The sequence below is a fragment of the Hippocampus guttulatus genome, chromosome 2 (assembly GCF_054856545.1).
Source record: "Hippocampus guttulatus isolate MCC_2025c chromosome 2, RoL_Hgut_1.0, whole genome shotgun sequence".
Taxonomy (NCBI): domain Eukaryota; kingdom Metazoa; phylum Chordata; class Actinopteri; order Syngnathiformes; family Syngnathidae; genus Hippocampus; species Hippocampus guttulatus.
This window is the reverse complement of record NC_141262.1, coordinates 22465987-22481736: the sequence shown is the minus strand read 5'-3', so window position 1 is coordinate 22481736 and position 15750 is coordinate 22465987. Positions and strand designations below refer to the sequence as shown.

At 44.9% G+C, this 15750-nt stretch overlaps 3 protein-coding genes and 1 non-coding gene across 6 annotated transcripts in view; all 4 read left to right on the top strand.

Moving 5' to 3' along the window:
* Positions 1-1404: 1404 nt before the first annotated feature.
* On the top strand, positions 1405-5486 carry cited1 (Cbp/p300 interacting transactivator with ED-rich tail 1). Of its 3 annotated transcripts, none has more exons than XM_086102946.1 (3): positions 1407-1825; positions 2927-3022; positions 4674-5486. In XM_086102946.1, the coding sequence occupies exon 3, from the start codon at positions 4707-4709 to the stop codon at positions 5211-5213; it is 507 nt and encodes a 168-aa protein (XP_085959072.1). In that variant the 5' UTR covers positions 1407-1825; positions 2927-3022; positions 4674-4706; the 3' UTR covers positions 5214-5486. The 3 variants fall into 3 exon arrangements, with proteins under 3 accessions (XP_085959086.1, XP_085959072.1, XP_085959078.1); XM_086102952.1 differs by having other exon boundaries at positions 2481-3022; XM_086102960.1 differs by lacking the exon at positions 2927-3022 and having other exon boundaries at positions 1405-1825.
* A 2832-nt stretch (positions 5487-8318) lies between these two features.
* rps4x (ribosomal protein S4 X-linked) lies at positions 8319-11812 on the top strand. The gene is made up of 7 exons (XM_086102936.1): positions 8319-8375; positions 8955-9032; positions 9101-9281; positions 10149-10246; positions 10322-10493; positions 10573-10730; positions 11658-11812. Exons 1-7 carry the CDS (start codon positions 8373-8375, stop codon positions 11757-11759), a joined length of 792 nt encoding a protein of 263 aa, XP_085959062.1. The 5' UTR covers positions 8319-8372; the 3' UTR covers positions 11760-11812.
* On the top strand, positions 10784-10853 carry LOC147208967 (small nucleolar RNA SNORD61). The gene has a single exon (XR_015100321.1). It is a non-coding gene; the product is annotated as a small nucleolar RNA SNORD61 (small nucleolar RNA).
* Positions 11813-13498: 1686 nt separating the features above from the next.
* nhsl2 (NHS-like 2) overlaps positions 13499-15750 on the top strand; it is a 29197-nt gene continuing 26945 nt past the window's right edge. The window contains exon 1 of the mRNA XM_086102901.1: positions 13499-14284. Within this exon, the coding sequence (XP_085959027.1) occupies positions 14011-14284 (274 nt within the window). The 5' untranslated portion in view covers positions 13499-14010. The remainder of the gene's footprint in view (positions 14285-15750) is intronic.

The window sequence follows — 15750 nt, the reverse complement described above, 5'->3', positions numbered from 1 at the left end:
GTCATCCTCATCCGCCATGTTTGTGTACAGCAGCGTTGTTGATATGTGTGCACTTCTCACTCACCCCACATGCTCTCACTCACCCGCACTCCTTTTTTTTTTCTTCTTCAGGGAATCTGAAGAATGCGGTTTAGGAGCTGTCCACGCTCACTAATGAAGACAATATGGATGGCTGGCCTTTCAGCCTTCAGTGCTGCGGCTCTGCAGGATGCAGAAGAGGTTTGGGAAACATTCGCGGGTTGCTTCCGTGGGAAGAAATGGAGGATGTTTGGTGCTTGTTGCAAAATCTTTGAATGTTTTTTTTAGATAGAAATTGGCCGCATTGGAACTACAATCTAAATATGACTAAATTTGACACCACCTGAAAAGGGGTTATTATTCCTAAAAAATGCCAAAAGGTGGCAGCAAAGCACTGCTTTTGTCCAAACGAAACTCCTCAACTCACTTCAACATTGTCCCTTGGCACAAAGATGCCACATGAGGGTGGCAAAGCACTACTTTTTGTGTAACCTAACCTCAATTCACTTCACCACAGTTGCTCGGCGGCACGATGTCGATGAAATTCTTTCTGGAAAACTTGAGGAGGAGGCGAAGGTCAACACGGAAGCGTGAATGGCCTGGAAACATGACACAGTCAATCTGGAGAATGTCTGAAGGTGAAGCAAATTGAATTGAAAAAGGTGAAAACATAGAATGTTTGGAAAAGACGCCCCCCAAAATGCTCCGTGGTCATTGTTTAATAAATATCATCTTCCATTGTTGATCGTCGGTGACTTCTTTACATAAAACACGAGTTTTCCAACGATCTTTATGCAAACGAGGCACTGCTTTGAATCTACTTTGACTGTCTCGACTGATAAATTATTTGCTACTTTTCCCCCCTTGAGCAAAACGGGATTTTTTTCTGTTGAAATGCGAGACAAAGCTCGGGATGTCTTAACAAACACAACTTTGCGAATCATTTACACATAGATCCATCTCGTGACATAACCTGTTCCCTCGCTCTCTCGCTTTCTGGGTAAACTACAAAGACACACACACAAAAAAAGTTAGTTTTATTAAAAAAAAAACTGGCAACATCTGCCCTCCAGCACCGTCCAAATTCTGGAGACATCTGGAGCTGGAAGCATCCATCCGTCCGTCCACGGTTCATTATCTTCCCCAAGCTAACAGATGTCTGCTTCTATTTTTTTTTTACCCCGTCCACTTACTCCATTTGTTGCCTTTCAAACTTTAACCACACTAGTGACATTTTCTGTGCTTGCTGCGTGAATGTACGATGGTTGCTTTTTAACCCCATTCAAATTCGTGTCCTTTGCTACGCAAGAGGATTAGGGCCAATGAAGAAAAAAAAACAAGGTTGGCAAAATTCTCACTTTAGTTACAGAATTTTTACCTTTAAAGTGAGAAAGACTTTATTCCCAGAATTCTGACTTTAATCTCACAATTCTGACTTTAAAGTAAGAATTCTGAGTAAAGTGTGTCTATTGCCAACCGTGTTCTTTCCTTCTTTGGCGCTAATCCTCTTCCGTACTTTGCAGCAATCGTTTGTCGGATATTCAACGTTTTGAAGCCATCCTGATCCCGAAGGCGGGAATCCGGCTCCTTGTTTTGCCACGACACGCAAACTCGCTCACTCTCCCCACACGGAGCTGGTGTGAGAGGTCGGCGTGTTATCTTGAACTCACTTCTTAGGGGAGCTCACACTGCGAGGGAAGCGTCCCAAGAGTAACGCTAAGTGGCTATTTTGCCTCCGCATCAATCCGCCTGCTACTCGCCTTCAAATGTGATATTCTCGGTGGTTTTGCGAGCCAATCCGCCGCAGGTGAGTCACTTCTAATTGTCGCTTGTTGTCGAAGCCGACTGACTGACTGGCAATGTAGCGGTGTGAGTTTTTGGCAAGTTTCCACGGCCCCTCCAGATATTTGTTGACATAATACTTGAAATGAGGTCAAGTATTTGCTGGACGCACCTGGCGCCCGGCTTGTGACTTGTTGGAAGTAATAACAACACGCGTGAACAAAGAGACTAAAGTTCATCCCATCATGTCAACCCCCAAGAACGGCTTCAAACAAGCCAACGAGATGTGCCACATATGGTCTTCGGTTATATTGGAAAGTACTCTTAAAAATATGGCACGTTTTCATTTTAAGAGCAGGCCTTGTACCTTCTGGGCGCCCTGAAAACTGGTCCAGACAGTTTCTGTACGTCATCAATTTATTAAAGTGAACAATCACTGCGGCGGTGCGTTTCAGTTGTCTTTAACTTTGGCGTTTCACCTTTAAGAGTGCTTTATTTTGGAACATTCACATAAGTGCTATTTTAACTTCATTTTTATGTGCACTTTGAATCATTATCTAGTGGGGTCTTTAGATACCGGCGAGGTGACTTAAGCGCGGTGTTGGTGTTCAACCTCTATACACAGAATAGCCTCTTCCCCCGAGCATATTTGTGACAATGGGGAAATTGTCTCCATACAGTGGTGGAAGGACACCGGAAAAAAACACTGTCTCTCTGGTGGCGTCTCTCAGCATCTTTCCTGACTCCAAAACTTTCTGTCGTTCTGCCTTGAGAGAGGAACGGAGATCCTGGCATCACTCTCAAAACAAGGATAGGAATCTACCTTTTGACATCTTACCACTATTGAGGAAAAGAAAATCCCCTGGCATGCCACCCAAAATTTGTCACCAAAAGTAGTTTGCTAAAATAATGACGATCTCGTCTCACTGTATTCATAAATGTACTTCAGTGTGAAATATTTAGTTGAACGCGAAGCTGCTATCATATGAACAGCGGCGGGTTGATCCACTTCTGCCTTCAAGTGGAAGTATTAAATTGTTCCGTCTGTTGCTACACAAGCAAAGTCATAAAGACTCATTTTGTCACCTTCATTGATTCAAATGCTCATCTATTTCTGAATGCGCAGCTTGAGAAAGGCTCCAGCGGGATTTTGAGCAATTTTTCAGACTGCACTATCAAAGTGGAAGGCCAGCGAGGAATCCCTCCAGCCGCACACAATCAGGTTGGTGATCATTTGCAAAAGGTGCAGCTGTAGGTTTCCGTGTTACCTTGGTTGTCCCCTCCAGCTCACCTGCCAATAGAATGAAAAATGTAGAAAACAAATCTTCATACTTGTTTTTGTCCTTTTTAAAAAAAAAAAAAATGGGGGGGGGGGGTTCTGTCTACAGTCTGGCCCTGACACTAATCAGTTCATGAATACGCACACACGCAGCGAGCTGCCACCGACAGCTGTTTGGCGTCATTGTGCGTGTTAACTCTATCAGTCGAGTGCAGCTGCGTGCCTGCCTTTTTCAATTAGGTTCTCCACGTACAATGGCAAGGGAGACGGAGACGGAGGGGGCGGGCCCAGGGGGGCTCATTACCTTTTCCATAACGTACTCAGTGTGTCCATGTAGATTGTCATGGTAAGCTGCCACGTTGGAATAGAGGCAACACAAGTTTCCGTGTTGGTTGAACGCGATTTACCTTTCATCCAAAAGGTTTGTTTCTTTGCGGCGAAATTTTGCATGGGTCACCAGTGGGTTTTTTTTAGTTTTTTTTTTTTTACTTTTTTGCAACAATCACACAATACACCAAATTGAATCATTACATTTTTAAATCGTAACATCCTTTAATCGTGTCACACAAACCTGACTTTTGAATCAGGACATCGACTTTTGCCGAAAGTCTTTTCATATACGATCGTATGCGCTTAACGTAGAGAGTGTGAATACTTTTGCCGTCTCTGGTATTTATCCCGCCATGTGACCCTGTTCTCACACACACACACTAAAGCCTACGACCAATCCCTTAGCCCGCTGGTACCCGAGGGCTTTACAAGGTTCATTTGCCGCTCAATTGATCATGAGGTAAAGCAGTCTTCAAGCAAATACACACACACACACACAAAGGCGCACTGGAGTCTGAAGCGAGTCATGCGGTCTCACCAGGCACCATAGCAGACCCGTGGTACGATTCCCAGGCAGCTCCGACTTTCCTCACCGGTCGGCTGGGAGGGGGGGGGTCACGAGAGCATGCGGACGGGGAGGCCTCAAAAGAGTGGTGTCGGCAAAGGCACTGGAATATTTGTCACAAATTTGGAATTGTTGCTTTGACTTGTTGCCAGTGTTTGGGGGGGTCGGGGGGGGGGGGCAATTCAGAGTCTGTTCTATTGGCTGGGCAAACATTGCTGAATCAAACCCAAAAAGTGACCAAAATGCGTTTTTACGTGTAGCACCGAGCTACTGAGACCTGCCGCCGAGAGTCAAAATTCGCAAGTACTTGATGCAAACGGTTTTGTAATTGCCTGCAGGTGGCAGCAAAGCACTACTTTTGTCTAACTCACTTCAAATTGTTGCCGTGGCAACAAAATGCAACCAGATGTTTGTTTGGGGTTTTTTTTTCCTTGCTTGGGTCCGAGCGTGCAAAGAGCAAATTTGTGAATGCCAAATCACGAATACTGTATGTTGGGCTCCACTGTACAGAATAATAAAATACATGATGTGCTTCAGTCATTTCTTTCTTTTCATCCATTTTTTAAATTTATTTATTTCTTTTAAGAGCTTTGGTTAAACAAACCAAAACGATATTGTAATGTCGCTTAGGTGCAATATTTCTTTTGGTGCATTTAGAGAATGAAAACAAATAACGTGTCGTTGTTTTGTCCGGTGCAGGTGATGACCTGACTGCTGCCCCCTGGTGGTGCAATGAAGGACCTCTCCTCTTCCTGCTCTCCTCTCAACTCCCAACTCCTCTACCCTTCCTCCAAGACCTCGGCAGGACCCTTCTCTCCATCCCCCGGTGCCGTCCCTTTGGCCCTGGCGTCGTGCCCCAAGCCGCAGCCTTTCTGCCTCCAGACGGGGCCGCACCTCATCGCCAGCATGCAGCTGCAGAAGCTCAACTCGCACTACCAGAACCTGGCGGGTTCCTCGGCGGGACACCCGACTCCCAGTGCCGTTCAACGGGGATTTAGGGCGGGAAACCAGATTCTGGGGCCCTCCGGGGGCATCAGTGGAGCGGGGATGAGTGCAGGCGTCGGCGCGGGGATGCAGGGCGCCGCCCCGAGCGGAGTCTTGGACTTTGACCTCGTAGACGAGGAGGTCCTCACGTCGCTGGTGGTGGAGCTTGGACTGGACCGAGCCAATGACTTGCCTGAACTCTGGCTGGGCCAAAACGAGTTTGACTTCATGTCAGATGTGGCGGCTGGCTGCTGATCCGGCACACGAAAATAACTAAAAAAAGGATGACTGGGAAATTACACCATTCAGACCTCGGTGAAAATAAACTTTGTCTCCTCTGTCGACAAGCATGTCATGTTTGTAAAATAAAAAAGTAGTCATGTGGAGAGGGACAGACTAGGAACCAGACCTCTATCAAGTTAATGAATCCTAGTTTCTCACATGTTGGTCTGTTTTGCAGTCAATAATGGCTCATATTATTCAGCACGTGAACCATTTCACCATTAAAAGAGCACTTCTGCGCCCTTAGTCCGAGCAACAGACACTTCAATTAACCAGTCCTTCGAAAATCATCTTAACTATGTCTGTATTTCCCCTCCACGGCTATCTTGGAATCCACTTCATTTTTGAAATGTAATTTACAGCCGGCGTTTCATCTCTCCTCCAAACGCTTGACCACCATCGTCTTTTTGACTGACAACTTTCAACTGGGCTTCAATCTGCTGTGCCGTAGATAGAAGGCTGAAATCAATTTCCATTCATCTCATTTAGCCTGTTTGCCGAGTGGCTCTGCCTCGCGTATTTGACGACAAAGTATGTGCGGTGTCATGGTGAAACGGTCTTTTAGTCACGTTGGAGCCAAGCCTCCCGTTGGGTCAGCGGCCGTAATAATTTGGAGGAAAGGAAGCATGAAGGAGGCGAAACAAGGAGTCATTGCCGTCTCCTATTTCCTCCACGGTGGAGGCTTAATGAGAACAAGCTGATTGACGGACACACAAAGGCACACCTGTTGCTGCTGTTCTCCATCCAGGAACATGAAAGTGGGACGACTTTATGATGAGCCACAGTACGCTTGCTCTTTTCTCAGTAGACAATATTCTACTGTGCTTTCCACGGAGGGAGGGGGGGGGGCCTCCTCTTTCGCTCTCTCTTTCTGTAGCCTCACAAGGAAAGTAATTGTCTGACAAGTGCTTATCTCGATGCCCTCCCCTTTCTTTTCATGTTGGGATCGAGCAGGAGCAGAACACTGAACAGTGGCTGATGTCCCGTCTGGACTGGAAGGACAACGGGGGCCTGTGTACGACCACCTTGGCGTGCCGCGTCAATAATTGTTCTGTTGTCAGTAAGATAGCCCCCCCCCCAAAAAAAAAATGCGACTTGTTGTGTAACCAAAGTGGGTCAGCGGCTGTGTTTGCGTCCCTCTGTTTCGGTGTTGTTTTGTTTTGCTGTTTTCATCCCATCTGAGCCAATTTTATTAAATTGCCGCGCCCCCCCAGAAAATGTCAGCCTGCTGCAGTTTTTTTTTGTGTGCTCCTACAGAAAAGCCGTGAAGAAGCGTGTATGGCAACAATTAACAGAGCATCTGAACTTTGAGTTTATGGTGACAGGTGTGTGTTGTTTCTCATGTAACATGAGTTTGAATGGAATTTGTTGATTCTGAACATTGCCAAATCCCCGGTAATAAGGGTGTGCACACTTGTCCAGCCACATATCTCAGTTGTTTGTTTTTATAATATCACAAAAACGAGGGTGTATGTTTATATCCACTGTATAGTCGACTTTTCACCTCCTAGTTCCACTTTATCACGACTGTCTTTGGGTGCACCCTGAACTGGTCACCAGCCAATTGCAGCACCTCATACTTGATGTCTGGGGGGTTTTTTTCCGAAAAATATAATTCAAAGTCGATTTCAGATCCACTTACGGTCTCCTCTTTTGTTTATTGGAAATGATTTAAAAAAAAAACTCCACTGAGACAAAAAAAAAATATAAGATAATGCTAGAACAGGTGTGATTATATTTTAATTCATCCAACAATTCTTACATTGAATAGTTTTTCTCAGACACTGATAAAAGTAAAAGTACATAAAATGTCCTCCAAATCCGCAACGACCAATAATTTTTGTATGGTAGCGAGCTGAAAGGTAAATTTAACGTTCAATTGACTTCTTCCAAATGTGAATCGATGCTGCCACCTGGTGTTTTCTTGTGTAAGTCAATGGATTTCGAGTACTCAACTCAACTCAACTGTATTTATTGAGCGCTTTCAAAGAGCCATCGCTGCACACAAAGTGCTGTACATGGAACAACTAACATATACAACAGTAAAGCAACAAATCGGTAACAAAGACGGTAGAAAGCACCAAACACTGTCATTTTGTTTGCTTCATTTGAAACAGGCAAAAGCAAGAAGGCAATCAAAGTTGATAAAACTGAGCAATAAAAAGGCGATAAATTACACTGCTCGGCAAAGTTTACGTGTTCAAAAGGAGTTGAAGGGTGTAGAAAAAACCTCTTCTAGACGTACATCTTAGTCTCCAAATATTTTAAACTTGTATTATATTGCTACAATAATAGGTTATGGGTTATTCCAGGATTGGAAGACATTTTACGTCTCACTCATCAAACTTTAAATAATCCACTTACAAAATATTAAAACATGCAGTTTTACTTGACCTGAGACCAAATCTAAAAAAAAAAACAACAAAAAAAACGAGAAAAGCATGCTCGAAAATAGTTCTTAACATTTCAAGTAAGTCTGGAATACCCGCTAAGATACCATGTTTCTCTTGCCCCCATGACCAAATTGAATCTCAAATGAAACACTTAACATGAAATATAGATAGATATTTGTGTGTGTGTGCGTGTGTGTGTGTGTGTGTGCGTGTGCGTGCGTCCTTGTGTTATGCATATGGTCAGAATAAGACAAGAATACATTTAAAATTAATTCTTTACTTAACTAACTAACTAACTAAATGTCTCCCCTTGGTGAGCAGTAATAACGAGCTAAAAAAAACAATTGAGCGAAAGCTAAAGTTCATCTGAATTTGCTAGCTGTTTCCTGCAACCCCGTTCGTGTGATTGCAGTGACAGATGGCAACACCAAATAAATCGTGTTGTATTTGTACCCATTATATAAACTGACCTATCAAACTTTTGATCGCACATTAGCTATTATTGACAAATATGTAGAAGAATATCAGAAGAGTGAAGCTCTTTTTTAAAATCACTGTCAAATTTTCATCCAACTATCCATCAATCTCGGTAATATTAATTTGTCTCATTTATCATTAATTGTTCAAATGAAACATATTTTTGTCCTATTAATATATTTTTGTCCCTCCCAGCGCTCCGTTTGCGGCTTTATGACGTCACACCGGAAGTGAGTTGGTCCTTTCCCCTGCAGACCTCAAGATGGTGCGTTCCAGCCTGTACTCTTTCCTCTCTCAAATCATCGTTAAACATCACTTTTCTGCTTTGTATTTCCATAAACATTCAGAGCTCAGTTGTAAATAGGACATTTTACAATGTTGTTTCAGTCGGTATTTCAGCTTAGAGACGAGTCGATCGTTGTGGATTGGATTTTTGATAGACGCTGTCTTTGCGCAGCGTTAGCGTCACTGCTGCTATGCTAGTCAGAAAAGTGGCAGTTGCTGCATTCGCCCCCCGCGATTTTAATGCAGTCCGCGTGTTTCTCAAGCAGCCTACAAAATGAATGTGATATGTGAAATGAGAATTGTGCTGTCGTGCTCATGAACGCGTTCGTTCGCCGGTCCAGGCCGCAGCCGGGAATGCTTGCTGCTATGCTCGTGAAAAATTCGTGTAGCCACGCGTTCTAATGTTAATGACATGCTGATATAAGTGGCATGAATTCATCGAGCGTGTCTGGAGGAATGGAGGGGTGATTGATAGCGCTTGGAGCTTAATAAAACCATATGAATAGGCGTTTGTATTACATAGTCATACGAAATGCTATCATATTGTCAACCCATCCAGGCCAGAGGACCGAAGAAGCACCTGAAGCGCGTCGCGACGCCAAAGCACTGGATGCTTGACAAGCTCACCGGAGTGTTTGTAAGTAGCGTTTCCCTCAACGTTAACGTGGGTTTTAGTGTGCCGTCTGTAAATGTGGTTTCTGTCAGGCTCCACGTCCTTCCACCGGTCCCCACAAACTGAGGGAGTGCCTGCCCCTCATCATTTTCCTGAGGAACCGCCTCAAGTATGCCCTGACTGGGGACGAGGTGAAGAAAATCTGCATGCAGAGGTTCATCAAGATTGACGGCAAGGTCCGCACTGATATCACCTATCCTACTGGATTCATGGGTGAGTCTAGCCATCCGCTTGAGCTGCCTTTAGGTCAGGGGTGTCAGAGTCAACTTATGTTGGGGGGCTGCTGGAGGCAGAATCTGTCTGGGCTACATCAAGTATTACACAACAAATATTCGAACAAAATAAAACCCAATCTCCCAGTCTTTATTAATAATAGTTCAGAACATGAATCGTTCTTCTGAACGTGAGCAGGATTCGGCGTCTGACCCGGTACTCTTTTTTTTTTTTTTCTCTCTCTCCTCACCTCCCTTGCACTTTGCGTACTCCTCAGCATTTTTAAAGTTAAATAATGACATGATTCCTTGAGCATCGGAGCTTTCTCCGTGCATTCGGCACGTCGAGTATCCCTGTGCTCAAAAAATGTCTCCTCTTAGGCTGGGGAAAAAAGTTGACTTGCTCAGTTCTCTCGACCACAAATTTTGACTAACTGATGGAATAATCAACAGTATAATGTATTCCAAAAAGATGCGTTTGGGACAGCCCTCGTTTCCTTTCCTTCCACTTGATGTCACTTCAGAAATATGTTTCGTCAAAATATATCATAGCCCTGACCGATGGTAGCCCTGAAATTATTATTTTTTAAACAATGTAAAAACGCAACTCTATGGCACAGGTTGGGGCCGCGATAACATTAAATTTGATGTCAATTAGGGGGCCGCAAAATATCATCCCGTGGGCTGCAAATGCTCCCACCCGCCGGCCGTGACTTTTAAGACCGCAGCTTTAGATAAATGATGAAATTGTCTTAACTTTCCCCTCCCTTTTTTTTCTTCAAGTAATTCTCTGTATCGCATACACGACGTGCGCTGTTTAGAATGTGCAGATGTGTTTTTCGAACATCTGTGTTGTCTCTGTTTGCAGATGTGATCAGCATCGAAAAGACGGGTGAGCACTTCCGCCTGATCTACGACGTGAAGGGCCGCTTCACTGTGCACCGCATCACCGCCGAGGAGGCCAAGGTAAGAAGTCGGGCCGGCTGGCGGGCCATCGCCGCCGAACCGCTTTGTGACGCCACCTTGCTGCCGCCGCCGCAGTACAAGCTGTGCAAGGTGAGGAAGATCCTCATCGGCACCAAGGGGATCCCCCACCTGGTGACCCACGACGCCCGCACCATCCGTTACCCCGACCCCCTCATCAAGGTCAACGACACGGTGCGCATCGACCTGGAATCTGGCAAGATCACCGACTTCATCAAGTTTGACACCGGTAGGTTTGGGTGCACGTGGCACGCAGCCGGGAGGATGGGTCGGCTAAATGGGACAATAACCCTCCCGCCCCCTCCCAGGTAACCTGTGTATGGTGATCGGAGGCGCTAACTTGGGCAGGATCGGCGTCATCACCAACAGGGAGCGTCACCCCGGCTCCTTCGACGTGGTGCACGTCAAGGACAGCACCGGGAACAGCTTTGCCACCAGGCTGTCCAACATCTTTGTCATTGGCAAGGTGAGCTGGTGGCGATGGCCCGAACGTCGATTTCCTTTTTAGCCACGTGTGGAGCAATGATGACTTTGTGCTTTTGACAGTAATGAAAAAATATTCATGAATCCTCTAAGAAGTTCTGAGCTCCTCATTACAGTCAACCCCTTGCTTATCACAGGCTTGCAGACCCGCATACAATCAGTGAACATTTGCAAAATAGAAATAAAATAAGAAAAACATTTTTTTGAAGAGGCTTTCTGCTCCCACATACGCGACACATTGAAACGCAGTCAAATCACATTTTCAAATACTTGCTAGGATCTGTTCCAATGTGGCTTGCACTCTCTTCCGAAGAAGCCAAAAGAACGTTCTTGAAACTGTTTCTTGTCACTCCCAGTTGACATTTGCGGAAAACAAGGGACATTGAAATCGTTCAGCATCATACATGTCAACACAAATGTTCAAATGAATGACACAATTTGAAGTCCACTACCATAAACGCTATCATAAATAAATAAATGACATGCTCTCGATGGCAAAGTGAAATTTGCGTAGATGTTACAGTAAATTGTAAACTTTGAAACTTCTGCCACTTGAAACACAAACCAAGCATTACAACTCTTACAGGCGCGTTTTTAGCAACATGGGAAGAACAGCGACTAATACTGGCGATTAGTTGGGGACCTTCTCTCCTTCTTCTTGCTTTCCAGCAGAGGTCACTGCTGCTTTGCGTGTTGGTGCACAACACAAAAATAATACCATAGCTTATTTTTAATAGGGCCGCATCTTGAAATTCAGACACGAATATGGTGAAAACTGCCAAATCTGCAACATAGCGAAATCGGCACAGAGAAATGGTTATATGGTGGGGCTTTTCGGCAAATGGCCGCTTTTGACAGCTAGCGTACGCACACACGTTATTTGAATTCTGAAAATATTCCTGGTCTCCAGGGCAACAAGCCGTGGGTGTCCTTGCCCAGAGGGAAGGGAATCCGCCTGACCATTGCCGAGGAGAGAGACAAGAGGCTGGCCGCCAAGCAAGGCAGCAGTTAAAATGGCCGACCGCACCCCCTGGTTTTCACAATAAAAATGTTAGTTTCAAAACACTCAACGGGTTGTGTTTTTTTTCCTTTTTTTTTTGCACCCCCCCTTCCAACCATCTTTTCTTTGTCAACACACCAAATGTCCTCGTCCTCACTCACTTTCCTCGCCATGTTCCAAGCCAGCGTTGTGCCATATGTTCACTGCAGCGGGCGGCCGTCACTTCCTTTTGGAGTCCCGCCTATAATCGTGTGCGCAATGAAGAGAATGGGTTTGATGCTTCACTAGCAGGTACACTCAGACATGAAACACTCGCATCTAAGAGCAAGTCGTATAGCAAAAGCAGGAGAACCTCCTCTCCTGAGGGACAACCAGAGTCCGTACTTCGAAAATTAGGAACATTATGTAACAAGCCACACAGGATGAGCAGTGTTCTCACACGATGTTTTTTTGAGGAATGGACGCCGGCGGGAAATCAGATTGCAACATTGCATTTGAATTACAAAGAGTGTAAAATCCTCAACAGTAGTAAATTGTAAGTAGCAACTACTCAAGTAGGTTTTTGCACATCCAAGACCTCAGGAAATGTACTTGAGAAGGTGAAAGATAAATTAAAACTGCTTTCTATCAATAAATGAAAGATGAACAATGTTAATTGAAATATTTGGTTGAGCAAGAAAATCCAAAATTGATTTTTTTTTAAAAACTTGGGGGAATAAAAGCACAACCGACTGGCATTTTCAAATTAAGTTATACACTGTTAGATCAAAGAAAATACTTTTTCTGTCAATATTCTCTTGCCCAACTCCTAAATGCAACCAACCAGTGTTGAGAAAATGTTGTCGTACCCCCTAAAAAAGTTTGAAGTTGCCCACCAATGCTACTCGATGCCAGCAAAGCACTGCATGAAGCTCCTCAACTTCAACATAGTTCCTTCACACCAAACCAATAACAAGCAAGGAAGTCTTCGATCCTGTTCCTCGCGGTCCGGTTTCCAGGATGCTTTCCATCTTTCCCTGCTGCAACACACCAGATTCAAATGATCAGCATTGTTATCCAGCTTCTGCAGACTGAGCTGATGATCTGATTATTTGAAGCGGAGAGAGATTGAAAACATCCAGAAAACCGGCTCTCTGGAAACAGAACTAAAGCTTTAAGCTTTGGCCTGAGCAAAAGAGCAAAAAAAATCTTTTTTTTGTTTTGTTAAGTGGACTTGCACAAGAAAACAACTCCAAGAGAGTGCGTTTTGGTGTCGATTTTTTTTCTTTTTTGCAGGGGCTGCCAAGTTCCTCTCAAACACGGGAGTCAAGTCTTTGGAATCTTCGTCAAAGCAAGTGTGTGACTTTCGCCATTCAAGAACACAACTGAAGTAGGTTCCAGCTCCGATACGACTTTCCATCACAAGTGCTTGATGTTGAAATTCTTGCCTTGCGACGCCTACTCTTTGCACAACAGACCGCCGCTGGAACAAAAACATTGAGGTGGGCCCATTTCATGTCTGGGAGGGGTTGTCGAAGGGGGCCCAGGGGGGTGCGCTGACGACCAGATGTGGGGATTTTCAAGAAGGGATTTTTGGGCTGGGGGCGGGGGGCGTGGTTGTGATCGGGGGTGCTTTCCTGAAGAAATATGCCAATATTGACACGGAATCCACATCTTTGCTTCTTGAATGTTTGACTTGCAATGTTTGAAGTTCCTCCCAAATGTAAGCATTGCTTTTAAAGAAATGACTTGAGGAGCTTCATATAATGAGCACACCTCACGTTTTTTAGCTGGGGTATCAATTACTGGCGGATTTTTGGGGAAGAGAGACGTCGCCTTCAGCGTCTCTTTTGTGGAAAACTCCACTTTTAGGTTCACACCTCTCAAATATGATCGAATATTGAATTACAGCACAACGTAATGTTAAAATTAAGTTGGCTGTTGTGCCCAAGAGTTCAAGCGGAAGTAGGTGTTTTGCTTTAATTTTGAAAGGACAGCGGAACTGTGCAGGTTTGACATGAGGAGCTGACGGGGAGAAACAGCTTTGAGCCAAAAAGCGGTCTGAGTAAGGAGTGAGGAGGCTCGACGATGAAGACGCACGACGCCGAGCCCAAACGGAACCTATCCCAAGCGGACTTCCAACCGTGGCGTCCCGGAGCATGCATCCGCGCGCAGGCGACAGGGAGACGCACCAGACGGAGCACGGTGATATAACCTGACCACCTGCGGAGTTTTGTCGCTTCGAATCATCGCGCAAGTCCGGTGCCGTCCGGTCGGCTCCAGAATGCCTTTCTGCAAGCGCGCGGTCCTGCCGAGGGACTTGTGCAAGCACGGCATCGGTGTCGGGACGTCGGGGGCGTTCGCGGATCTGGCCGACGTTTGCGCCTTTACCCTGGCCTCGGTGCTCCGCCAACTTTCGGACCTGTCCCGACATTCGCTGGGCGTCCTGGAGGAGCTGGAGGGCGAGCTGGCGTCCGTGTGCCGACGGTCCGGTGCGCTGGAAGGCAGACTGGGCCGACTGGTCGAGATGCTACGCAAAAGTCCGCACACGCACACAGGTACCACAAACAACGCAAAAAAAGTTTCTTTATTCGGAGTGCTGTCAAGTCAATTTGTAAACTTGATAGACGGGAAATCCACGTATCGATAAATATTCATATCAAATGAATACGGTTGATCCACTCCCTTTTCAAGCTTCTTGTTAATTTCCCTCACACTGTTTGAGTTCATTTCATGCACCTGCAAGTTGAGTAACTGTATGTGCCAATCACGTTTGCATTTCTGGACCCACATGATGGGTGCCAAATCCGCCATACTGTATACCCAGAAACAAAAAAAAACCCCCACCCCCGCCCTCACTTCTAATACTTAAAGCACATGTAAACTCATTGAAACTTTTTAAATGCTTTGTTCATGCTTTAATTTACCCCCCCCCCCCCAAAAAAAGTGCTCAAGTATGCTTGCCTCAAAGATTGGGCACTCTCAATTGAAGGTTACAATAAAACCAACACATACTATTGGACGTTTAAACAAACCTTTAGCGATACCAAAAGTGCGCTAGCTTAATGCTAACCGGACAGAACTGAAATTAGCGTCAATGTTACAGTAATTATGATTTTTTTAAACAACTGATACTTGAACACACACAAAGCGGCAACACTCGGAACAATTAAGCATTGGCAATTAAACATTGTGTATTTTAACAGCAATATGTCCAAGTGACCAGACAGGAAAAGGTTATTCACGCTATAGCCCGCGCTACATGTAGCACAAGATAGCAGTTCCCTCATTCTGTTTGGCGATTTGGTCAGCCAGCTCACGACTTTCTCCTCGTCGCAGATTACGTGACCACCGTACCTGTGACGACACGCCGGCGAATTAAGATCTCTGACTATTTATTGTGGAAAAAAAATCTTTTAAACTATATTTAATTTCGTCTGCTGTGCATATTTTCAGTTAAATTAAATGAATTATTTCCGTTATTGTCTCGCTTTGATATTTGCGCGGGCGCCATTTTGTTTTCATGCTCATCATGTTTTGTGGTCGATATGTCGAGTGAACATCGATGCACACTTCTTTTCCAGGTTCATTTTGGGCCCCCTACATTTTATTCTCACTGGATATTCGGACATCCTTACAAAATGGCGTAATAGTGTGCGCACAGCCACCGGTTTATATTATTTCTTCTTCTCTTTTCTTAATTGTGCTGCATATCCAACCAGTAGAGTTCAGCGCTGCTCTGCGTATTATGCAACACTAAACTGGACGTGTGCACTGTCAAAACAAAAAAAACCCCCAAAAAACTAGTGGGGCTTCACTGTATTAGATTTGTATTGGCCAATGTCACAACAACATTGTATCATGTTTGCTGGCAAATGTCCCGGAATTTAACTCGCTTCAGCCACCAAGCAAGCAAGTTTCTGTTATAGTTTGACGGATGTGTGTGCGTGAGTAATAGAAAGTTCCCCCAAACTGAGTCCAGATGTAGCGCTGGAGAGAGGAGAGTGAGATAAAAGAAAACATA